This window comes from Apostichopus japonicus, chromosome 21 (genome assembly GCF_037975245.1).
Source record: "Apostichopus japonicus isolate 1M-3 chromosome 21, ASM3797524v1, whole genome shotgun sequence".
NCBI classification, from domain to species: Eukaryota; Metazoa; Echinodermata; class Holothuroidea; order Aspidochirotida; family Stichopodidae; genus Apostichopus; species Apostichopus japonicus.
Window position 1 is genome coordinate 8,218,596 of NC_092581.1, and position 27,202 is coordinate 8,245,797.

General features: G+C 38.3%; 2 protein-coding genes across 2 annotated transcripts in view; both read left to right on the forward strand.

The window, feature by feature from the left end:
• The window catches only part of LOC139963157 (uncharacterized), a 120,047-nt gene that overhangs the window by 18,406 nt on the left and 74,439 nt on the right, over nt 1-27,202 (forward strand). Inside the window, exon 3 of the mRNA XM_071963702.1 lies at nt 14,143-14,330. Within this exon, the coding sequence (XP_071819803.1) occupies nt 14,143-14,330 (188 nt within the window). The remainder of the gene's footprint in view (nt 1-14,142; nt 14,331-27,202) is intronic.
• LOC139962896 (uncharacterized) lies at nt 16,535-25,153 on the forward strand. Its single transcript, XM_071963286.1, has 2 exons — nt 16,535-20,702; nt 20,798-25,153. Exon 2 carries the CDS (start codon nt 23,348-23,350, stop codon nt 24,326-24,328), a length of 981 nt encoding a protein of 326 aa, XP_071819387.1. The 5' UTR covers nt 16,535-20,702; nt 20,798-23,347; the 3' UTR covers nt 24,329-25,153.

Consider the following 27,202-nt stretch of genomic DNA (forward strand, 5'->3'; position numbering starts at 1 on the left):
CTTCTGTAGTTATAATCTGTGCCAGTGACAAACATCAAGTTCAAGTCATCACTCATATTTTTGATTATAAGTCACTTTCTGTTGTTTGGAGTCTGAACTGTCAGTAAAAGAAGCTTACATAGTTAAGTTTAGTTGGGTGGTTCAGCTGTGAAGAAGAGGAAATATGAGTGTTTGTTTCAATTCAACTCATTTCAATTTTTGGCACCTGTACACAACAGTCAATACCGATGTCTGGTACAAAATACTAAAATAAATATTGTAAGTATATATATAATGCTCAAGATATTGTATGCCTTTTGACGTTACCAAGCCTCTTTCAAGTTGCCTTTCTCCTGTTTTATGGTGGCATTGTGCTGTTGATCCCCTAATCATCTGGCATGCTTGCTTGGTTTGTAGACACCATATGTGACCTTTGACATTCTTGGGTGGATACAACAGAAAGTTGGACTAAGGCCAAGTATGTTGTTGACGGTCTCTTAGAAATCTGTGATGATATGTGACACATTTTGTATTCACACTGGGCACCTTACGGGCAGTATCAAGCAGCACATTCCTTCTGAACATTGCTCTTCCAACTCTCTCATACATGTTTTCAGTAGTCCTTGTGCCAAAGATGCAGATTTTAATGGAGCGTAGGAAGTGAACAGTGAAATGTTTGGCCGTTGGTGCACTCGTGAGGGAATGGCCAGGCTGTGTGCACATTTTATCCTTAGAACTGAAATGTATTCGAATTGCCAAACTTTGATTGCAAATGTCCAAACAAGTCTTAATCAAACTTACAGCAAAGATGGGTTAAAGGAAACTGAGGCATATCTGAATCCCAAGCAGTGTTAATTTACTTTTACAGTTGCATACACACTACCAGTAGAAGTTGTTTTCATTAGTAATTACTATTTGCTTATTCCTCGCTTACCTGTCTCCCCACAACCTTAGCACTCTCGTTCTACCCTGTCTAGAATGAATTGGTAACCTTGTAACACTGTGCGCCCTCTATGACCGGACCCCTCTGGTCAATACCCTTCCTTCTCATTCTACCACCCAAAGTAAGTTTTTGAATTACTCCTTACTTGACCATCTCCACTCAATAAAATACTCTTTCCAACAGTATTTCCTACCTACTTGTTTCAACAATAGATAGGATACGTACATTGAAGTCTGAATATCATTACATTTCATACTTTTAAGTGCCTTCCCATTTTGTCATGGTCATCTTAAGATTGGCTATGCCTGTCAGCTGGGCCATAGGTAATGTGAATGGTCAGTCTTATTATATTGATAGCACTCATTGGCTAAACTTGGACAGTTCATGGGAACGGTAGTTGCATGGTTAAATAAAAGAGCATGCTTAGTACTTTGCAATGAAATTAGAATCAATTTGATGCAAATTTAGTGGCTTTGTATTTATATGACATCTCAATTTAACCATGTACCCCACTTTATGTGTACTCTTGATAATAAACTACTGTACACTTTACACAGTAACTGCATATATTCTAGTTTATCATGCCAAATGGGAAGTTATGAGGCGATTTGGTTCCCCATCTCAGTACAATCTTTCCATTGTTATACTGTAAGTATACATGGTAAGTTCACAAACCATAGACTTGTACATTATGTTCATTTGCTATTTTATCTACAGGAGTTCACTTTCTGTTTCTGTTAGCAAACAAGATTGCTTTGGAAAGCTTGGAAGCAATAAACTACAACATGTTTTGTTATGTTAGGTGAAACGTCTCAGTCAAGACAGAGCTGGGATATTAAACCTCAAATGTTCCTGCACTGCTTTAAAACCACAACAGAGCAAAGTACAGCAAACCCTATAGTACCAGAACCACAGTCAGGGAACGGAAGATCATTCTAGCTTATGATTGAGAATCTGTCCTTTAGGTCGCTACTCTCTAAGAATCTGCTTAAATCAACAGAAAGAAAGCAAATTACTGTAGGTATGGAATAGCTTGAAGTATCTTAGCTTCTGTGTAAACAGAAACAGGGTTGGTTTATTACAGAAGTAGGGTGAATGCACTAAAATATTAACTTTTGCAAGTGCAAATAAGGAAATGAGCAAGCAAATACATTTCCACCAGACTCAAGGCATACAGTGGTTGTGATAATTCAATTCAGGATACTTTAACAAAAAACATATGTTTTTGCAAGTTGACATTAGGCAAGAAGTAAGATTTAGCTGGATGTGCTCAAGATCCACCAATAGACTACAGTCTGACTGTGGTCTATTGGTCGATCTCTTTCATTTTGTGGAGAAAAAAGTAAAACTTGACCTAGTTTTGGGAAATGTGTGCTCAGTAGTGCTCTATTTTCTTTTGGCACAGTGAAGTCTACATAAGAGTCTACCACAACTCATTTGCTTTCCTGGTTTTACTGTTTCTTCAGAAATTTGATGCAAGATCATTTGGTACTTGTAAGCAAAACGAACATTCAACAGCCCAGCCACATGCTTTAGAGCTATGTAAAATTGGGCATACTGTATGCAGGAAGCCATTGAGCTGAGACACTGGTCTAACATTTGGAAACCAGTGACTGTGATTATTGATTGTGTTACTACTGTAGGTTGGGCTATTCAAATCAAGGCATTTAAACTCAGTAACTATTGACTTATTCAGTGAATAATGTAATCATTATCCTATTGCAAAAAAATAGTGAAATTACTATACAAGTGCAAAGATGCATGTATCTAGCAGTTTTGTACAAAGGAACTCCAGTACGTTATAATCCGAGACAAACTGCAGGAATTTCAAAACTGATGCACAAATTTGAACATTAAATTATTCCCTGATATTATTATATTGCACCAAACTGGACAACAAGAAATCATGGATACTGCAGCTCAATATCATAAACAAGAATAAAACAGACTCTTTAGAGTTAAGATAATCAAATTTGATGTTTGCTTGTTCCTCAATTACCTATCTCCACACGACTATTGTACTTTCACCCCAGTGTTCTGTCATAGTGTGATTAGCTAACCTCTTTAGCACTGTGTTTACTTGGCTGCTGGCAACATCAGGTTGTCTGTCGTAAACCTTTTCATTCTACAGTACTACACACAAGTGTCTAGAAAAGGTAGGTGAAAACTGGTGACAAAGTCACAAATCTTTTTATACTTACAGAGCTACTACAATATGTTGGTTTGTGTACATGCCCCTTGTTGCTTGCTATAGGGGTTCATATTTTACATACATGTTTCTCTCCACATGGATGTGGACATGTTCATGACCTTTGCTTCTTACCAGGGGTTCCTTCAAGTTTGTAAATGTCCATCCAGAAAGGGTTGGATATCATTGTATAAATCTATAGTAATACTTACCTGTACATGCCTATGTAGACATAGGGAATGTTGAACAGTGTAGAACACAGCAGGGAGGACAAAAGATGATGAATGTCAGATAGCTGGAATACTGTGTGTCATTGTGTGAATGGTGATATCTTTCTTGCTGTTTGCACCACTTACTGTATATATAACAGAGACATCATGACCAATGCTGCATATTGCATATGCAATGGCATATATATTATTTATGATGTTAAACCTTAAGTCTCCAGTAAGGTGAAGAATAAGAAAACCTGGACTCCAAGTACATGATAAATTCTGATATTACACAAAGTATAATTTGTAAGGATGGTAGGTCATGCACAGGGGTGTGGGGGGGGGGGGGGTAGAATGTAGGTAGGATTCAAGATTCAGATTAGAACAATTTAGTGAAGACAGACAAACATCTAAAATAGCAAGTCTGGGAATATAATAGACAAACACTGTCATAGTGATGATTATGAAAGGTTATGGTAGAATTTCTAAAGTTGATAATATTAGATAATGCCATTTTCCTTACAATCCCTGAAAATAAGACTAACAGTGGTGATCTAAAATATTGTATATCTTGTAGAACATTAATGTTTTTTCTGTCATCAGTAAGTGTTTCTCGTTTTGCAACCTTGTGCAGATAACGTCCTGCTGACTTGCTTTAACACAATACATACATTGCAAACATACAGTGGTTTGGTCCCTTTGAACTGCACATGACTGATTATCAAATCTGTGAAACTTGCACTGCTGTGGATGTGATCATGTTTGGTCTTTACACAATTAATAAAGTACAGTTACAGGTTGTCCTTCACACGACTTGGGTTGTCTTCTAAAACTGTTGTAATAAAAGCAAAATTGAGGTATTCTTAGTCCTTTAAAACAGCCTTTTGCACGGGCCAAATAATTATCCCGGTTTTTTTATGTGTACAGTAATTCAAAATATCATATCAGACCAAGACACTCATAGATTTTGCTACCAAGTGAATGTGGGTAATTAAAGGGCATATGGTGTTGAAATATCATCCCAAAGTGATGCCTGCATACCATTAACTGTGATCCTATTACTATTACTATTGTACCAAAACATGTACCAAACATATTTTGTGTGAAAAACGTCGCAAATCTTACAAAATGTTAGCAAAAAGAAGCAAAAATTTCTTCAGAAAATAGCTTATTATCCAACAATAAGCCACGCCTATAAACATTCTTACTATCACAGCATCTCATGCAGAGAGGTCACGTCGGGTCGCCTGAGCAAATTCTTGGATTACTCACCCTCCCATATACTTACCAGTATGCGAAGGTATACAATATACAGGAAAGTGTACTGTATGTATACAGTAGTGACAGTACAGTGCTTTGATAGTCCTGTACAAGCGTTATACAATTGAGCTGCATAATTTGTTGAAAATCTGTTTATTTAGAAACACTTACTGGCTTTCCAATTAAAAATCGAACCCTTAAAAGTGAAAATGAAACTCAATTTTACAAAATTTGCAATAAACACAGAAATCATGACTTAAACCATCACAGTGTTCGGGAAAACAAAGCTCATTCACATGTTGTCAATCACGTCTGTTTCGGACCTGACAGAGAATACCCAGAGTCCTAGACACTGATTGGTCAAATTGAACATTGTTAACGTTAATGTCGTTTAACCTAGTTAGCCAAATTTTGGATTATACCAAGGGCCTTATGACTACAGTGTATGTTCAGTCTATCATTTACTGTATGCACCTTGCGTTTGCCATGATTTGCTGGTTTCATTCACTACGGACGAAAAATACGCCAACTATCTATGCCGTTGTAATTAATACCGGTGTAATACGCTAATAGCATACATTCTACTGTACTATACTGCATGCAATATAGGCGTACAATATGTCACATTATAGAGATGATTCGATTGGTTGAGCTTAAAATATGAATGAGAAAGGTGTGGTTTGCATGCGTAATTGTTTGGCAGAACAAAATTTTCTAATTTTTATGAAATGGTTAATTACATGTTAATTAGGGTTCCCTGAGTAAAAATTCTATCACAGTAATCTCCCTTTTATCAATTGCAAGTTGCTGATATGTAAAGTGATAATGGATTCTAAAAATTCCAGATAAATACCATATTGACCTTTAAGTAACATATTGGATGCTGAAGATTTTGTTGCCAAGACACTTTTTCACTAATGTTAATCATCTGCAAAAACAAGTTGGAAAACTTGAACTCTTTGGACTGTAAACTCATTTGAAAAGAAATCAAGTTTGTAAAGTTCAGAAATTGGAGAAGCAGGGATTGTTTTTCTTCATGGAAAGTGTTAGTGGGAGAGTTTGATCTATCTGATCTGCAGGTTTTTCTGTGAAAGGATTCACCAGAAGGTTTGAAAAACAAACCCACTCATTCCTGGTGATAATTGGATGTTTATCACCATCAGCAGGGTGTAGGACGAGCAGTGCTTGGACACTGACAGCGTTTGGAGCAAGACTGTCATGAATACAATCAAAGGTCAAGCAAAGGTCAATTTAACTGGATGTGAGTCCCCATCCTTCTTCCTTGGACCCTAGAAGGCTTTATCCTCTGATAGACCTTTGTGGAGCACTGGTGGATGATGATGATAGATAAGGAGAATGTTTTTATTGAATAAATTTGGCTCAAACACCTTTTAGCGTGAGTCTAATTTATTGCACAGTAAGGGACATTTTGAGTCTATGTAGTTATGTGTTTACTGTAGGCAGAGTGATAGGAAGACAGCACAAAAGAAAGATAGGTACATCTGGTGATTAAACTGCCATCCAACATGAGTTGTTTAAATTGTAATGTAAGATAGAAATTTATGGTGGAGTTTGTTTTCACCAGCTCATTGCATACCAATAACACCAGGTGGGGGAGAGAGAAATTCTTGGACGTTATGGAATACCATATGAAACACTACAGTAGGATACACATGAAATGTAACCACCTGCTTCTGTAGTCTTAATGGAAATCTAATGGAAATCTTATAAAGTCTCTGAAATTCCCTGTAGTCCACCCCATGTAGTTCATTACCCTGAGGAAATGTTAAGCTTTAACAAATTTGTGGTAACATTGAAGAGAATTCAGTCTTGTTTTTCAAGATACAAAACACTACAGTTCTGGAGTTTCAGCTGCAACTGTTGACAGTTTTGAAAAAAGAATTGTAATTTTCATATTGGAAACTTGAAATAAACTTGCACATTTCCAAAAGTAAACCAACTTAATATGTTATGTAGCAATATGTATGTTGTGTGAACTCACTCTCTTGCATTAACCTAATATGTGCCCTAACATAAAATTGACTGTACAATTTGTACATCAAACTAAGTCTGCATTATTGTGTGCTATGTGTCAAAAGTTCTTTTCCAATACTCAAATGGCTTGTACATGTATGCAATTTCTGTGTCAATACATGCACACAGTACTAGTAGTTAGTACTGATGGAGGAAAAAAAAAAACAGTGTGTATTGAAGTGATATTGTGTTAATATTGATTCTATTACCCTGGATAAGGTTCTCTCAACTAGAGAAAGAGGGGAGAGAGAAAATTGGTGTATATATAACCAAAGCCAAAGCCCAAAAAAAAAATAGAAAACCGGAGAAGGTAAGGATAAGAGTGGTACTTCAATCGACATATTTGAGTAACGAGATGGTTTAGTGTTGACTATCATGACCTGAAAAGTCAATATGAATAATGATGATAATAACAATTAAAACTGAACACAGTTAAAGGTATGAATAATTCATAACATGTGTTATCTGCAAATAGCTATCTCAAAAATTTGCTGATTTATCAAGAAACATATATTTAGGCAAATAATTGTATGAATTTTTCCAGCTGTTCCCTACTGACACCATCCCCTTTCACAAGTATAAGATAGAATGTTAATTCAGTAGCAAAAGACTGAGACTAACTAAAGGCAACAATGTTTCAAAATCATGACTTATATTATATAAAAGTCTAAAGGTTGCAGTTTATTTTAAGCTCTGGATTTGATATTCAGTTTGTCCTAATCTGATGATATCATGTTATACATGTGCATTATAGAGGTTCTCAACTAATTTTCTAAGTTTGTTTAGAGAAAAATTGATTGGAGGACTAACTACCATGTTGTTTGCAAATTCTCACAAACCAGACTAAATTGCTTGATAATCCATTCACACAGCAAGCACAAGGAAGTGCAACCTGTTTATTGCATATTCTCTATGTGTAAAACTTTCACAGGAACGTGATAAGACTTAACTTTTTGTTAAGGGAAACAGCCTGATGATGTAAAAGAACTGATAAACATCTAATATTGTGCATGAAAACCATCTAACAAACCATTCGTTTTAGGTTAACAATGTTTCTTTTTGTCAACATCAGTTCAATGTGGTATCAATCTAAGTGGAGGAGGATAAGAGGTCAAAGGTCATTTAAAGTCTATTTGGCTGTAATGTAATTGTTTTTTTTCAAGTCAATCTTTCGAAGGGCTTCAGTTTACTTTGGACGAAGGTTGGCAAAAAGTATGGTCATAATTGGCCAAAAAGGAAATTTTTGCAATTGAATCTTCACTTTAGGGCTTCAATATATAGTAATACTAAAATGTATTGATTTAGCCTTCTGGGTGAGTATGGTAATGTTAGGCTATGCAGACCTAGTCTATGGGCCTGAGGCTGAAGTCTTACTCTCAGTGACTAGTGTGACGGAAATCGACAAATCTTGGATAGAACTGTAGTGTAGGGTTATAGACATTAAGTGTGGTGTGTGACACTGTTCATGATTAATCATGTTGTGTAGCAGGAATTCTCTCGTAGTGAAAAATGATTTCCGTAATCGTTTCCGATCATTTCCAGAGACAAAGAGTAAGCCCAGGGTGTACAGCATGTTATTGCAGCAACATAAATGAGCATGCGGTATTCCCACATGCACAGTTTAGTACTGCATACACGCTGTACTCCAGCTAGCTTGTCATACATGCGTGCGTCGGTGAGGTAGAAAGCAAGCGTGGTTGGGGCCACCAGGGTCTGTACCACTGAGATCAGTGGTCTGTACTCTGTAGTGTACGTAGTATATATGGTACTGTTCATATGTACAGTATTCACACACAGTAAAGTGTAGGATTTTGCCCTCAATTATTTCTTACTTTGTTTCTGATATGAATGGAGGCCGATACCTACAAGCTACTATGATTTTTTGGGGGTGGATTTTTATTTTAAAAAATAGTGATTTTCCAAATTTGATGCGAACTGTTGAACACTTACGGCAAATAAGCTAGTCGTCAGTCGGACAACAGGGTTGTCCGACATGATTTTTGGTCGTCTCGGACGACCGTTACATTTGAGCCATGTATAAGTGGTCACTCCTCTTACAAGTAAAGTGAAAGTGTGAAATGAGGCTAAGGGTCATATCAGTTCTTTTAGAACTCAGCTCTAAATCCTTTTTAAAAATGTTCTAAGGGAGAGGTACATGGAAGTTGTTGACAGGTGTCTATAGAGGACAGTGTTTTGAGAATCAACAGCATATCAAATAGGGTTACATCTGTTGCAGACTGACAAATTTGGAATGGTTATCTTTCATGGTGTGTGGTCCATGGTAAGTCCTACAAATGACTTTGCTGTTATCTTGTGGTCCCTGGCTCAGGATAAGGATGGGGGCATTGGCTACTGTAGGTGGAAAAAACAAAAGTATAGAACAAGCATTCATAATCCGTTTCACTTACATTCTGCGTTACGAATTCTCTTTGCAGCACATGTTGATGTCATAACAGGATATGATTGTTAGGTTTGATTTAGGAGAGGGAGGCAGGGAGGAGAGAATCATCTTTACTTGCGGTTAGGATCGGTTTTGAGGATCAAACTGTATTCCAAAATCAGAAGTTGATGGAGTGACTCTACTGTAATTTTACACTATTTGGATCTTTTCTCATTCACCATCCAAATTCCATCACTATTTCAAATTTTATGTGAATGAGCCTTATCCCCTCCTCTCTCCAGCCCGAGAGGTAAATAAAATTTGGCTGGGATATGACTTGTGAGGAATCATCACATGAAGTGATTCTCTATTTAATTGCTCTGTTCAGGCTACATGCAACACATGTGCATGACACACTAAACAATTTTTCACATGATGAAGTTATACCAAGGTCAATTCCATTTTGCTGTACAGTGCCTTGCTACTCAATTTATGGAAAGGAAAGATAAGCAGACATAGTTTGTGTGGTATCTATTTATTCAGTTGCAATCAGTTGTAATCTGTCTAACAGATGATATCTCAGTAATCTGAATTTAATGGGTCCATTTATGAGTTATTTTTAGGTTATTGCAGAAGGAGACCGGAGGAATTTTCCAATTTAATGTGGAAGACATGCAGACAACTTTATGAATTACTGAAGAGTTTTGGATGCATTTTAAAACCTTTCGATAGAAGAATGGATAATTGTTTCTTCCTGATGTGGAATATTACCTGAGTCCCTTGCAGGATTTGCTACCAATTTAAGATAGTCAAGCAGTCAAAGCATCGCTCCGACCACTTCCTCCCATCCATATCCCTTCCATTTACGAGAAGAACTTGACAGAAATCCATTATACGGCTGAGAATTAGTTACAATGCATAGGTCTGCTTACAGACTTATGGACATTGACTGTTTGGTCTTGGTGTCTAAATGTCTAGGTGAAGATTACAATGATAACTACAGTTTTTGTCATGTTTTATATTGAGTAAATTCAAGCCTCCTTTAAACTGGGCACTGTGTTAGTAAATACATTTTCAGACAACTGTCTCAAGTACTTTGACTGTACTTTTGGGGTTACACACAGGTCTGTTCATCCTTCCATGGGAGAAGTACATAACTGTTACAGACATTTTAATTTTAATTAAAGATAATATAAGATGGAGCTGTTATAATTCAGCATCATCAGCATTTGCCTTTATTTTAAACAGTCAATTGCTTTTCTACCACAGTGATGGCATATGCACAGTAGGATGACAAATCTGCCTGTTCCACTTTAAGCCTTGTAATATTTAGAGTAGACTGGTCCAGCCACCCTTATTGAGGAGCCTGAGCAGATGAAAAAAACAGTGGTATTAGGAAATGCAACCTGCATTGATAGGCCATCATTTGTTAACAGTCTACAACATATCATAATTGAAGTCTAATGCAGTAATGAAGAGTTCCATTCACCGCAATTATGCAGTTAAATTTAATACATGTACAATATTTGGGATCTTTCTCTGTGTCTTGTCTCAAAGACCTTTACAAGTGTCAGTCTGTCTGATTGTGGCCAAATCTGATCAAGCCATTGATGAAATTATATATGTTTGAAAGATTAAACTATAAAAATCACAGAGCAAAATCAGAGAAATTGTTGATAACCTTGTTTTCTTAAAAGAATGTTTATGCACTAACCACATACTGTACCAACCTATATCTCCTTTACTGGATGAATACCAGTTCTACTGGATATCCAGCATATATACTTACACTTACAGGGAATTTATTGATCCCATATCCCATCACAGCATCCCATGCAAATGGGTTCACATTGACTATACAAGTGCAAAGATGCATAGCGTCTTTTACACAGTAACATAGTATTTTACAAGGGACCAAATTCAGAGCCATCAAAACTGCTATACAAACGTGAAACATTAAATTGTTCCCTGACTAACTTTTGAAACCATGAACATATATTTCTCTTATTCAAAGTGCATATTTCAAGAGTGGGTTGACCCCTATATTGTTGTACTGCTAGTCCTTGCCTGTTTAATTCAAGTACTTGAGTGTAGCAGGATCTGTTAAACAAATCTCCTTTCCTGGTACAACCTAACATATTATGCTGGTGGTGTGATCCTTGCTCATACTGTGAGATACATGTGGTTATTTATAGTATGACAGACCTTTTGGAATGAGCCGTGCAATTGATTTTGATAAAATTCTGAGTCAGTGCAGCGCAAGTACAGCAAACCCATTAGAACAAGGCACTGTTACACCTCCATTCATTCACCCCCATCATCTAGTTTCTTGGCTGGAAGGTGTAGGAGGTAGTAGAATTGCCATTAAATCATTCTGGTGTGAAATGCAACCACCAAAGATAGCCAGGAGCTGAAATTATTGGAAAAAAGGGTATTATTGGAAATAGAAAAAAAAAGAAGAAAAAAGAAAAGAAAAAGTGCAAACGCTTTTCTACCGAGGTGACTGTACTGTTGCAACCAAGGAATGACTTCTCAATAACTGTGGATCTTGATGTGTTATTCCCATCATCCTCTGGGGACACATCATGTTGATTTTGACTAGATGCAGATGAAATTAATCAAGCGGTTTTTTGGTTTTTAGAAAGTTTTCAAACAGGAGTGCAACTACATTGGTTATTGAAATAACAATCCCTTATTTCATGTCAAAACAAAACGGACATGTTTATCAGAGGTAGGAGGAAAATGAAAAAAAGAAAAGAAAAAGAAAAACAACAGCGGTTTATTGCAATGTTACTTTTTGTACTCTGTACTTTCTTTAAAGTTTTGTAACTTGTGTACTGTATATGGTAAGAGAGAAATCTCACCAAAGTGAACTGACGTTTGTACCGAGAAAGGATCAAGTTTGTATTGTACTTTAAGAAGGTTCTTCCTCAAGATAGCTTTTTAGGTTTGATTCAATTGATTAAGTGATTCTCACCTTAGACCAACTGCACACAAGACAGTAGTATGTGTTCTTGCCCTCCTATTTGGCTGGCAGCATCTTACTTGAGCCATGACATACTGACATGCTTACAATGTTTATTCAAATTAGTCTGTAAGTACAGTAGAACTCAGCTGTTTACTAGTAGTAGTATAGCTAGCTATCTGAGCAGGAGGCAGCTGGAGACTGACAAGGTCAGAGGTCAACCTGGGCACACAACTGCCTGTCTGCAGTTGGGTATAAAAAATGTTTAAAGGGGAAGTACTCACAGACTTAGAGACCTGTGCTATATACTGTTACATCTATCTGAACATTAGAGAATCAGAACCCTACACCAAACATCTTTGAATAGCAGTATCTCTTTAAAGTTAGATTTTATATAATTACAAATATTATTTGATATGAAATTGAAAGATTGTTTTTTCATCATCTCATTACAATACAGTTCATGACTTAAACTCTGTCAATTTTCACTTCCAATTATCAAGCAAAAAGGTTTTTTTTTTTTTTTTTTAATACAATATTTTTTTAATACACCCATGATGATGTGTGTGTAACACAAGTGTGTGTCAGAGACGAAGTTTCAGACTTAAAATGAAATATATTATTTTTAAGTTTATCCATCTTTGTACCTTGAGAACCCAGGATGTGGGTCTTAGTTAGATTATAGTTCTTGTCACTTCTTGGTATGTCTGGTAAACTTGCTGCCACATATCTAATGATAATAATAATAATAATATTGAGTATTTATAAAGCGCAGACATATCCACCGATAACGGTGCTCAAGGCGCATCACAATATTACCCTGGTCATCGATAACCTGTCAAACATAGAGACAATCCCTCCACATGGCAGCAGCTAAACAGCGCCCAGCTGACAGTTTTATCTCACAGGTCCCCATTTATACACCCAGGGGTGAAGAGAGGCAATGGAAATAAAGTGCCTTGCCCAAGGACACAACCCAATGATTGGCCAAGACTTGAACCTGCAATCCCTATATCACAAGTCCACGGCCTTTATCACTTGACCATAACTATCTCTAGAATTGGGAATTAAATTCAGACTGCATGTCTTGCACACGTTTACAATTGTTTGCTCTTACCCATACAGTATATGCCCGGCTTACACATGTATCTCATAACACAATAACAGTCAACCATTATCCCACAACCCTAGATCTTACACTCTGCAACAACCCTAGCCTGTTGTGGGACCTATGACCCTGTTCATATGCTCTTCCAAGTCCACGATAGACTCTGCTGAGTCTGCTCAGGGGATGTGAATGATTCTCCCTATATCAAAATAGGAAAATACTACGGCTGTTATATTTTCCTCCCCTTTCTTATATACACTTCACAGACTCTGGACAGACAATCTCATTAGTCACACATGTCTTATCTTAAACCTATATATTTCTACTACCAATCTGGTAGTAATATTGAAACCTATCAGAGCTACCCTAAAATAGACACGGCATGAATATTCAGATAGACGATTTGTTTGGAAACAAACTTCTTTCAGTTCCCAGCGACATCATATTACTGAGACTTCTGTTCGGTTGGAATAGTCAGTTACCATCATTTTCAAGACGAAAAGTTTCTAATCCAGCCTCTCACTAAGTTCTATGATTGTATTATTAGGGATATGTTACGTACAGATCCCTTGTACAGAGCCGTACCTCTGCCCTGGTATACATAATGCGAAATTCTATGTGAACTTTGTGTATGTTATCACTTACAGAACATATGGTACGAATGAAACGTTTTGAATTACGACTTTGTTTACGTTTCTGCAATGGAACTTAACATTCGTAGGTGTCTATGTGATATTTATGTGAACTATTTTGATTTAAACACAGTTAATGACACCTCAATGTTTAATAAGCACGATTTAAAAATATTTAACGACATAATTATATTACTAATTTTCACAATATGTGAATGTTCAAACAGTAAACTTGTTTGCTTCAAGTTGAATTTAGGTATACGACAAGTCAACATCAAATGTCACATTATCTCGAAAATAGTACAGAGGAATTGAATGCAATATTTAACCAACATGCATTGGCCACCTGGACTATCATTTAAAATATTTTCCACCTCATAAGCTCATGATTTTTTGCAGTACTAGTAGTTAACATTACAATTCTTATTTATTACATTGCAGAACTACTGTGGCACCAGATGCAAATGCCAAGTCAAATCCCAGTAAACGCCATCGGGAACGACTGAATGCAGAACTGGAAAAGTTGGCCCAACTTTTGCCATTTGATGAGGATACAATATCTCGATTGGACAAGCTCTCCATCCTTAGACTCTGTGTCAGTTACCTTAGGAATAAAAGTTTCTTCCAAGGTGAGTCAAGTGATTGAATGGATGTTCCTTGATTAGATACGTTAATTGATTGACCTATCAGATACTCTGATGTTTGATCTATCAGATACTCTGATTGATTGATCTATCAGTTATTCTGATTGACTGATCTATCAGATATTCTGATTGATTGATCTATCAGTTACTCTGATTGATTGATCTATCAGTTATTCTGATTGATTGATCTATCAGATACTCTGATTGATTGATCTATCAGATACTCTGATTGATTGACCTAGCAGATACTCTGATTGATTGATCTATCAGTTATTCTGATTGATTGATCTATCAGTTATTCTGATTGATTGATCTATCAGATACTCTGATTGATTGATCTATCAGTTATTCTGATTGATTGATCTATCAGATATTCTGATTGATTGATCTATCAGATACTCTGATTGATTGACCTATCAGATACTCTGATGTTTGATCTATCAGATACTCTGATTGATTGAGCTATCAGTTATTCTGATTGATTGATCTATCAGTTATTCTGATTGACTGATCTATCAGATATTCTGATTGATTGATCTATCAGTTATTCTGATTGATTGATCTATCAGATACTCTGATTGATTGATCTATCAGTTATTCTGATTGACTGATCTATCAGATATTCTGATTGATTGATCTATCAGTTATTCTGATTGATTGATCTATCAGATACTCTGATTGATTGACCTAGCAGATACTCTGATTGATTGATCTATCAGATACTCTGATTGATTGATCTATCAGTTATTCTGATTGATCTATCAGTTATTCTGATTGATTGACCTATCGGATACTCTGATTGATTGATCTATCAGATACTCTGATTGATTGATCTATCAGTTATTCTGATTGATCTATCAGATACTCTGATTGATTGACCTATCAGATACTCTGATTGATTGATCTATCAGATACTCTGATTGATTGATCTATCAGTTATTCTGATTGATTGATCTATCAGTTATTCTGATTGATTGATCTATCAGTTATTCTGATTGATTGATCTATCAGATACTCTGATTGATTGATCTATCAGATACTCTGATTGATTGATCTATCAGATACTCTGATTGATTGATCTATCAGTTATTCTGATTGATTGATCTATCAGATACTCTGATTGATTGATCTATCAGATACTCTGATTGATTGATCTATCAGTTATTATGATTGATTGATCTATCAGATACTCTGATTGATTGATCTATCAGATACTCTGATTGATTGATCTATCAGATACTCTGATTGATTGATCTATCAGTTATTATGATTGATTGATCTATCAGTTACTCTGATTGATTGATCTATCAGTTATTATGATTGATTGATCTATCAGATACTCTGATTGATTGATCTATCAGATACTCTGATTGATTGAGCTATCAGTTATTCTGATTGATTGATCTATCAGTTATTCTGATTGACTGATCTATCAGATATTCTGATTGATTGATCTATCAGTTATTCTGATTGATTGATCTATCAGATACTCTGATTGATTGATCTATCAGTTATTCTGATTGACTGATCTATCAGATATTCTGATTGATTGATCTATCAGTTATTCTGATTGATTGATCTATCAGATACTCTGATTGATTGACCTAGCAGATACTCTGATTGATTGATCTATCAGATACTCTGATTGATTGATCTATCAGTTATTCTGATTGATCTATCAGTTATTCTGATTGATTGACCTATCGGATACTCTGATTGATTGATCTATCAGATACTCTGATTGATTGATCTATCAGTTATTCTGATTGATCTATCAGATACTCTGATTGATTGACCTATCAGATACTCTGATTGATTGATCTATCAGATACTCTGATTGATTGATCTATCAGTTATTCTGATTGATTGATCTATCAGTTATTCTGATTGATTGATCTATCAGTTATTCTGATTGATTGATCTATCAGATACTCTGATTGATTGATCTATCAGATACTCTGATTGATTGATCTATCAGATACTCTGATTGATTGATCTATCAGTTATTCTGATTGATTGATCTATCAGATACTCTGATTGATTGATCTATCAGATACTCTGATTGATTGATCTATCAGTTATTCTGATTGATTGATCTATCAGATACTCTGATTGATTGATCTATCAGATACTCTGATTGATTGATCTATCAGATACTCTGATTGATTGATCTATCAGTTATTATGATTGATTGATCTATCAGTTACTCTGATTGATTGATCTATCAGTTATTATGATTGATTGATCTATCAGATACTCTGATTGATTGATCTATCAGATACTCTGATTGATTGATCTATCAGTTATTGATCTATCAGATACTCTGATTAATTGATCCATGAGATACTCAGATTGATTAGTCGATCAGATTCTCATTGATATGGTCTGATCTCTGTGACAATATATGGTCTGATCTCTGTGACGTGATAGGGTCTGATCTCAGTGACATCAGTGGTAAATAGTTTAAGTACTCTCTTCTGTTTGGATAAGCTTCATTTCAAAAGTCTCTGTGATTCTTCACGAGAAGCCTTTGTAAAATTGAGTAATGAATACACAACAAAGAACGTACACTTACCCTATTTAATACCACTCTCCTTTGAGTGTCCTTATAGTCTTATATATCAGAGACAAAGGAAGCCATGAAGTAAACTTCATTTTGTACTCTGTCATTACACAAGCGATATACAGCGGACTTTCCCAGAATTGTATGTGATAGAACTGGATAGAAAACCATTGTTGTAAACAAAGACGTATATAGATGATTATCTCTGTCTTATCTGTATGTGCAACTCATATGAAAGGGTATTGCAAATAGGCAACATCTGTTAGTCTCATAATATATAAGGGGCAGTACCTATCATGATTTTATGAAATTCATTATTTTTGGTACAGGCCAAGAATTCATCAGTTTGAGGTGGTCAAAACTGGGGCTAAAAGGTTTGTCGCAGGAACTCTAAATTGGACAGTATTTATATTTATAGTGTATATATGCTAAATATGCAAAAGCCTACAAACTTTCCATAATTGTTTGAATGGCAAGCTACTAAAAGTTAAAAACATTCAAAATGTGAAGGTTAGAAATGCTGAGTTATACAAGAATTGAGGTAACCTTGATGTGGAAAATATACAGGGACACCGTGCTAAAACATTACCAAGTTAGTAGGATACGTAGATGGTTGAGAGTACATAAGTATACTGGAGACAGGTAAGGAGATTGGCTGGGACTCTACAGTATATGATACATGCATGAACTTGAAACTGATGTGTCCTAAGTGGTATAAGTACTACAAATGTACTACAAATATACTACATACTACATACATACTACATACTACATACATACTACAAATATAAAGGATATAGCATGTCAGGTGTTGTGGGTTAAGTAATACAAATATACTACAAATATGTATACTAAAAATACTATACATACTACAAATATAAAGGATGTAGCATGTCAGGTGTTGTGGGTTAAGTAATACAAATATACTACAAATATGTATACTAAAAATACTATACATACTACAAATATAAAGGATGTGGCATGTCAGGTGTTGTGGGTTAAGTAATACAAATATACTACAAATATGTATACTAAAAATACTATACATACTACAAATATAAAGGATGTGGCATGTCAGGTGTCGTTGGTTAAGTAATACAAATATACTACAAATATGTATACTAAAAATACTATACATACTACAAATATAAAGGATGTAGCGTGTCAGGTGTTGTGGGTTAAGTGCTAATAATATACTACACATATACATACAATGTACTACAAATACTACATACTGCTAATATACAAACTGCAAATATACCTAGACTACAAATATAAAGGATATAGCATGTCAGGTGTTGTGGGTTAAGTATTACAAATATACTACAAATATGTATACTAAAAATACTATACATACTACAAATGTAAAGGATGTAGCATGTCAGGTGTTGTGGGTTAAGTATTACAAATATACTACAAATATGTATACTAAAAATACTATACATACTACAAATATAAAGGATGTAGCATGTCAGGTGTTGTTGGTTAAGTAATACAAATATACTACAAATATGTATACTAAAAATACTATACATACTACAAATTTACTTCGTTCCTCGCTTACCTGTCTCCCCCCAACCTATGCACCTCATTCTACCGCGCCTAGAATGTCCTGGTAACCTTTTAACACTGTGCACCCTCTGTGACCCGGCTTCACGGGTCACCAACCTTCCTTCTCATTCTACCAACCAAAGCGTCTACTTCGTAATTTTTCGAGCGGATTTTTTCCACCGAATTTCGTCCACTTTTGGTTCCTAGGATCGGAAATAATTTCCCATCCACTGTTCTTGGAAGTATTTGAAGTCGTTGCAGCCCGATAAGTATCCTTTTCTTTTTTTTTAGAGAGGTTTTCAGGGCTGTTTTTCGGGAGCGGCGTTCGCGCCGTTTTTTCTGTGCAGAACTCTAGTACTGGTAGCAGTTCCGCGAATTGTTTACCGTAGTTACGCAAGTTCCCGCCTTTTTGGCTACACACGCTACTGCGTTAGTTCTTTCCCTCACCCGTTGTTTAGTTGTTAACTACTCTACTTCTCTTGTATTTTCGTTGCTTTATACGTTATATATTTTTTTACTTGTCCCTTCCTTGTTCCCAGGCTCGTTCCTGGTTTTTTCCCCACCTTTTTGTGGGCTGGCCTTATGCCTATTCTGTTACCTTGTAAGCCGCGGGCCTCTAGCCGAGGCACGGTGTTAAGGTATTATCGCATTGCCCCTATACCATGTGTGTATATTTTATTATCCTTATACCACATGTGTATATTTTTTTATACTACATGGGTATATCATATTAAGGTAATTTTATAATTACATTTATTTGTATATGTTTACATTATACCTATCTCTTCCTTGTTAGCTGTTTTCCTCCCCAAAGAAGGGGGGCTTCTCCTATCATATTGTTAAGAAGTTGTTCCCTTAACTAGGGGTCATTCAGTCATGTCTAGGTCAGCTGAAATGCATTGATTGCTCCTTGTTCCGGCCAGTGCGGGGATGAGCTTGCCCTTGTCCCAAGTGCCATACTTTTTCCAGGAGGGTTCCGTGTCTGGTGTGTTCCCAGTTCACCCCCATTCTTTGGCTAAATATCAATACCTGGCTAGCAGGACTTAGAATGTAGCTACAGGACATGCTAGACTTGCTCCCCAACCCCAGCGGCTCCCTAGTAGTGGGAGACCTAGTACAAATAGGAGAGGAAGAGGAAGGAGAGGTGGTGGAGAGGGGGCCGAGGAAGAGAGTGTGGACAGAGATAGAGTAGGGCCAGGCTCCGGCCAAGAGAAAAATTTTGCCTTCCATGCTTTTCGTTACTTGTTCGCTTTAAGTGTTGGGGTTTCACCTTTGTAGCGTACCTTGTAACCACGAGCCCCCTTTTCGCATTAGCGCGATTAGGCGGTTCTCGCCTTGTTTACATGTTCTTATCTACAGTACATGTTTTTATCTGTTATTTTTCTTATAAGATGTTTGCTCGTTTCATGTACTTCGTTACTTTGTCGCTTTTCTAAGTGTTGGTTTCCACTCTTGTAGCGTACAGTACTGTTTCGCTTAACTCCCGTTGAAAAAAAAAAAAAAAAAAAATCAACGATCGATAACAAACGTTGAAAATCAAAAAAAAAAAAAAAAAAAAATAGGTTGAAAACCGGTTAGAAACGAATAATTTCGTTGACAAAATTTAGACTACTGCGGGCACAGTTTTCAACGAAGTTTCAACGAATTTTCCACGAAAAATATCGCGATCAAAAGCCGCTAAGGCAATTCTAGACTCCCCCGCTCCTTCCACTCCCTTGGTTAGTTTACGTTCTTACGATAGACTACCTTCCTAGCCTTCCTAACGTGAGTTTTTCAATCATGTACTCGGAGCCACTTGAATTATGCCAATTGTTTTGATGTTCCGCCCGGATCGGGCGGGGAATGGCCAGGATCCTTGCCCCAGAGGCAGGACCTGTAGCCCAGAGACCCTTGTTGGTCTAAATCTTGTTTACGCCAGCTCCTTGGCAAGAATTATACACTTGGCTGGCTAGCAAGCGTTCGAAGCTCCGGGACAAACTGGACACCATCCCGCACCCCCAACGGTTCTCCGAGAGGGGAGGGAATTGTAGGAGAGACTGGAGGTGAGGAAGAAGCCAGAGAGTTGTTAAGAGATAGAATGGGGAGTGGCCAAGAACACATAGAGTGGCCCAATGGCTTGGCGCACTGTACTAGCTGATGTACGAGACTCCCCTTCCGGAGGAGAGAGATAGAGAGAGAGAAAAAAAAGAGTTTTTGCCCCCCAAGGTCCCGGCGACGTCCGGATTGTATGACCAAGGGGGAAGGCAAGGGCAAGGCCTAGGCCAATGTAAAGCCCATTAGAAATTCCGACCGGAACCCAAGGTCCCGGCGACGTCCGGATTGTATGACCAAGGGGAAGGCAAGGGCAAGGCTAAAGGCCAATGTAAAGCCCATTAGAAATTCCGACCGGAACGGACAGAATGTCCGGGTCGAGGAGAGTGGTACTCGGCGTGGTACGCACAGAGATGGGCTCCGGGAGCCCGGGTCCGGCGAGACCCCAGAGGGAGTGAAGAACCGAGGTTCCACTCCGGATCCGAGACCGGCCTCGAAGCCGGGAACCGGAGCTACATCGACTGCTGGGTCCCGAGAGATGGGCTTCGGAGGGCCCGGGTCCGACGAGACTCCATAGGGAGCCCGAAACCAAAGTCCCACTACGGACCCAGAGCCGGTCCCGGAGCCGGAAACCGATGAGATCGACGACTGCTGGGCCCCCAGAACGGGGAAGCAGGGGCAGAAACCCGGTCCGCAGACCTCCTATAGCTGGAGCCGCGGCCGATCCCGAGGCCGGGGGCCGACGAGAGTAACAACTGCTGGGCCCCCAGAGCGCCCAATCCGAAAAGAGAGCCGGCCCGAGCGAAGTGGCCACGGCGAAGGGAGATATACTTATCCCCAGCCTCAGAGAGGGAAGGACAAATACGGGCACCGAACACCCGGCCGCGACACCACGATCAATCCCAGACCAAAGAATGCAACCTGATTTGTCCCCCCGGTGAGGAACTTCTGGTTTGCAGAACGTCGGTCAACCTGTCCGGCCTAGACGACGAGGTCGACCCCTAGATTTCGGGGTTACAGAGGACGGTTACTCCCGCTTCACAGAGGAGGAAAAGCCTTCTACATCGGGGGGATCGTTGCCCCCCGAAACTAGCAGCTTGTGCTGCCACGACAGGTTCGAATCAATGGCGGAAAAACACCGCAACCGCTACACCTTTAATCGCTACACATCCCAAATGTGTTAAACAAGTACAGTATCAGCAGAAACCAGGACATGACATAGTTTTCCTGGGCATTCATGGGTCAGATCCTCCTCGCTAATTATACTCCTCTCTAATTATAATTCATCGCCATTTATCTAGGTTTAAAACCTCACTTGTGTTCTAAAACACTTGTGGAACCCACTTTCAGAACATGTTAAAATGCGCAAGCCGAATATGTTAAAATGCGCAAGACTGAATGGTTTCAAACGGTTCTCGTGACGTACTCTCTCTGCTTTAATATCTTGGCAAACTGCCAAAAAGAGGACTATCTCAAGCCTTGGCAAACTGCCAGCAATGTGTATAACGCGGTACATTTGTTAAGAGAGGAGGCGGGACCAGGCAGTCACCTGGCTTGCCACGTGTGAGCTCAACGTTTGCTGCAACGAGCTGTCGACTATGTGAGCGATCCTATGGAATAAGCCTCTCAATTTCTCTGGTGAATTACCAAGACACACGCGTTAGTAAGTTGAATAAGGGGTAGGATAGAACCCCATCAAAGCTACAAGGGCTATCACGCTCCGAACATACGGGATACGCCCCATGAATAATGTTCGATGTTCCAAAACTTTAAGCAGAGTTGCACTTCGTAGCACCTGATAGGCTGGCCGTGACCATGCGCTAGCTGGTTTCAATAGGAAGTTGGAAACTTTCACTGTACTACGATAGTGATACAATTCTCATCTCGACATGAAGAGACTTGAGAAGTAACAGGTACGTTAGCATAACATTTAATACGTTTTATAACATCAAATGTGGTGTTGTTGAAACGTCGACATAACGTTCTATGAGATTTTAATGTTATGTTAATGTCATATTCATGTCCTTACGAAATTTGTGTGGATTCACTAGCCTGAAAACGTTTCGGCGACATTTTTTTTACACCGCAAATAACGTTATCATAACAAAAGACGAAGCGTTTAATAACGCGTTTGTGTGCGATGAGTAACTCCCCGGGCTCGGTTAAAGCAGCCAGGGATTTATGAGGTGGAATTCCTACAAACCCACCCTCTCACCGACTTCACGGTCCCTGTTGGGAGTTTGTTTCTGATGAGTAGATCTATAGCCCAGTTACTGTAGCTCAGTGGTTAAGGCCGGTGCCTTTCAATCATAAGGTCCCGAGTTGGAGTCACTCCAAGATTAATGTATGTCGTCCAGTCACAGAGTTGTTGACAATTCATTATCATGGACATTAAATACGAATGTAAGAGACTGAATTGGGTCAACTTGCGGCCTTGATAGGTCAATGAGGTTTCTTCACAAGTTCCTGCTTGCAGGATGATCTAAAATACATATGTATACATTAATACATATATAGTTTTAGGAGTCACATACAGTATAACAGTTGTAGCATTGACCAAGATTCTGATGAAGCAAACTACCCATTCAGTACCCATCTTTCGAGAACACTGTGGTCAAATGGTGAAGGCAGTGGACTGGTGACCTAAGACTTGCAGTTTTGAGTCCTGGCCAGATCATCCCGTTGTGTCTTTGGGCAAGGCATTTTATCTCCATTGCGTCTTTCCATTCAGGTGTATAAAGGGGGACCTGTAAGATAAACTGTCAGTCGGGGGCTTTTTGGCTACCGCAATGAGGAGGGATCTGTCTCTATGTTTTGACAGGTTATCGCTGATCAGGGTTATTTTGTTAGGCGGGGAATGGTGCCAGAACAGACAGGTACTGCCAGCCGAGACCTCTCTGGCACAAGTGGTAGACTTCCTCACTCCCTCTTCGAGGAGGGAAAGCAAGCGTCAACCATCAAGAACTACAGGTTGGCAATTACCGCTATCCACCGCGGCTTTCCAGATGGGTCCACCCCGGGCAACAACGGGGACATCACCCAGCCCATCAGGGGGATGGCGAACAGGCGTCCTCGGACCAGATGGCTCGCCCCCTCGTGGAGTCCATCAGCAGCACTGCAGGTACTCACTAAATCACCATACGAACTACTGGCTTCAGCCTCGCTGGCAGCCCTTAGTAAGAAAACCCTTTTCCTGATCACCCTCGCGTCAGCAAGAAGAAGGAGCTGTCTCCACGCGCTGCCTACAAAGCAGAACCATATTAGGTTTGAGAACCACGGGAGAATGGTCCCCGATCCGTCCTTCATACCCAAGAACCAGGTCCTTTCCTTCCTGCCGGGGGACATCTTTATCCCTGAAATAAAGACGCCTTCCTCAGTCGCAGAGGACAAACTGTGGGGCCCAGTCAGGGCTCTCAAATGGTACTTAAACAAGACTCAACCCCTGAGAGGAACAACCATGTCCTTGTTCATACTACCCAGAGCACCTTTTTCAACGGTGTCTAAGGACACCCTCTCTCGGTGGCTGATGGAGATTATTCGCCCCTTCGCAGTTGGCACAACTTTAACGAGAGCCCATGACATTAGAGGAAAAGCGGCCTCGACAGCTCTTTTTGCAGGAGTCCCAATAGAGGTCATCCTTAAGGCAGCAGCTTGGCGGACACCAACGACGTTCGTCGCCTGTTACCTTTCAGACTCATTACAGGCTGAGGAGGCATTTTGTAGCGTGGTGATGCGAGATCCGGCGGGTACTAGGTCCCACCCCTCGGGCCTCCCACCATCGGGCAGTGCCACTCGGTGCATAGGTTGGGGGGAGACAGGTAAGCGAGGAACGAAGTAAATACTCCAAAACTTACTGGTTTGGATATTTACGAGTGACGAGCTTACCTGTCTCCATTCCCGCCTCCCTCCCCCGAGGGGGGTGGAACACAGCCGGACGGAGGAGCGGTCGCATTGACTTAACAAAACACCTTCTAGCACAGGCCAAGAGACCTGAGGAAAGGAGGTTCCACTACCGTACGAGCCCCCGTACCATCATCTATTGTTACCAGCGAGTTTGTTGCAAAGATAGTTTTATCTTGACCGGTAGTAACCGGTAGTAACTTGTAGTAATCGGTAGTAACTTGTAGTATCTCGTAGTAACTTAGGGCCACTATGAGTGACTTAGGGAAGAGTGTCTTAAAGTGTTTTATATATATATGGAGAAGCGTTATATATATATTTCCTTTATAATGTTGATACTCCTTTCCTTTGTCCGGTGTTCAGGGCCTTGGGCCTAACTTGTAGAGTACCTTCGGCTACCTTTTTTAGAGCTAAAGGGTACAGGCGTGGATGGGGTCGTAGAGGGTAGTCCCCCTCCCCACAGGAAGGGGAGTACTACCCCTCCCGTTGGAAGCGTCAGAAATTCGATGTTAGGCTAGGAGTCGAGGGGTAGCCCTCCCATTTGTCGGGAAGGACTACTACTCGACTCCAAGGCAGAGACCACTTTGGAGGGGCTTTGGTCTCATGAGAAGGAAGGTTGGTGACCCGTGAAGCCGGGTCACAGAGGGTGCACAGTGTTAAAAGGTTACCAGGACATTCTAGGCGCGGTAGAATGAGGTGCATAGGTTGGGGGGAGACAGGTAAGCTCGTCACTCGTAAATATCCAAACCAGTAAGTTTTGGAGTATATAAAGGATGTAGCATGTCAGGTGTTGTTGGTTAAGTAATACAAATATACTACAAATATGTATACTAAAAATACTATACATACTACAAATATAAAGGATGTAGCATGTCAGGTGTTGTTGGTTAAGTAATACAAATATACTACAAATATGTATACTAAAAATACTATACATACTACAAATATAAAGGATGTAGCATGTCAGGTGTTGTTGGTTAAGTAATACAAATATACTACAAATATGTATACTAAAAATACTATACATACTACAAATATAAAGGATGTAGCATGTCAGGTGTTGTGGGTTAAGTATTACAAATATACTACAAATATGTATACTAAAAATACTATACATACTACAAATATAAAGGATGTAGCATGTCAGGTGTTGTTGGTTAAGTAATACAAATATACTACAAATATGTATACTAAAAATACTATACATACTACAAATATAAAGGATGTAGCATGTCAGGTGTTGTTGGTTAAGTAATACAAATATACTACAAATATGTATACTAAAAATACTATACATACTACAAATATAAAGGATATAGCATGTCAGGTGTCGTGGATTAAGTAGGCCTAATACAAATATACATACTACATAAGTCCTGCATATGTAAAGGATATAGCATGTCAGGTGTCGTGGATTAAGTAGGCCTAATACAAATATACATACTACATAAGTCCTGCATATGTAAAGGATATAGCATGTCAGGTGTCGTGGATTAAGTAATACAAATATATATACTACATACTACACATACTGTATAAAGGATATAGCATGTCAGGTTTTGTGGATTAAGTAATACAATATACTGTATACTACTTACTACAAATGTAAAGGATGTTGCATGTCAGGTGTTGTAGGTTAAGTAATAAAAAAATACACATAAACATACTACAAATGTAAAGGATGTAGCATGTCAGGTGTGTGGGTAAAGTGCAAATGAGGTAGGTGTTCTTTTTCTCATGTCAATGGCAGATTTTTAATCTTTAGGTGTCAGCATTAATGTTTCGTGAAGGTCAATAGCAGGAGAATACCTTTTATCCTTATAAAATCCATAATTTAGCAAGATATGATTTCCTGTCATTATTTTAATTACTACAATGCTTTCTACACGTGTCATACTTAATGTGATTTTGATATGAGAAAAAACTAAGATCAATTACCAACAGTCAATTACATTCTACATAAGGCAGCTTAAAAGGGCCTTCAAGACTACAATATCTTTCTCCCAATATGTTGATATGCTTCAGAAAATCATTCATATAGCAAGATATATCTTGTCTAAAAACATAAAAATTATGAATTATTTATTTGTGGGGTATTGTGTCATTTCTAAGCAATGGTGAATTTGACAAATAAGTGATTCCATCTCATCATTTAATACACTTTCATATCGTGATGGCACTTTTCAGCTGCCATATCTATCTGTGGCAAGATTAGCTCCAATAGTTGAATTATTTAGAACCTCAGCAGTCATGCATCTCAAATTCTCTCCATAAAAATGTTATTTGCAATGAATTTGTTAATGGTGAAAGTTTCTGCAGGTTGTAAAAAAAACCCCTGTATTTGGGTTGCAACTATAACAGCAATGCAAATTATTAAATTTGTGTGTGTATTAGTTGCTTGAAGTGAAAACATCCAAACAATATTAGATACATTAAGAAATAAAGGACCTACTAAGTATACAGTGTGAATAAACACCTATTGGATCTTCAGAGCATGCATTTTAAATGGTTCCATGAAATTGGAATGGTATAATCAGTATTATTTACAGTGTATTTGTGTTCTTAAAGGTTGTTATAAAGTGAAGTAACACAAGATACTATAATTTATACTAAAATTGAAACCTGAGGTCGTTGTTCAAGTTTTTGTCCAACCATAGAAAGGATGTATACGTGTGTTTTCTAATCTGTCAGTTAGTTACAGTAGGTAAGATTTTAAAACTGAAAGTACTTGAGTAGTGACATACTTCTATGAAGCTACCTACTTAAAATTATGAGATTGATCTGAACAACTCCTGATGGAAAAATAAATGTA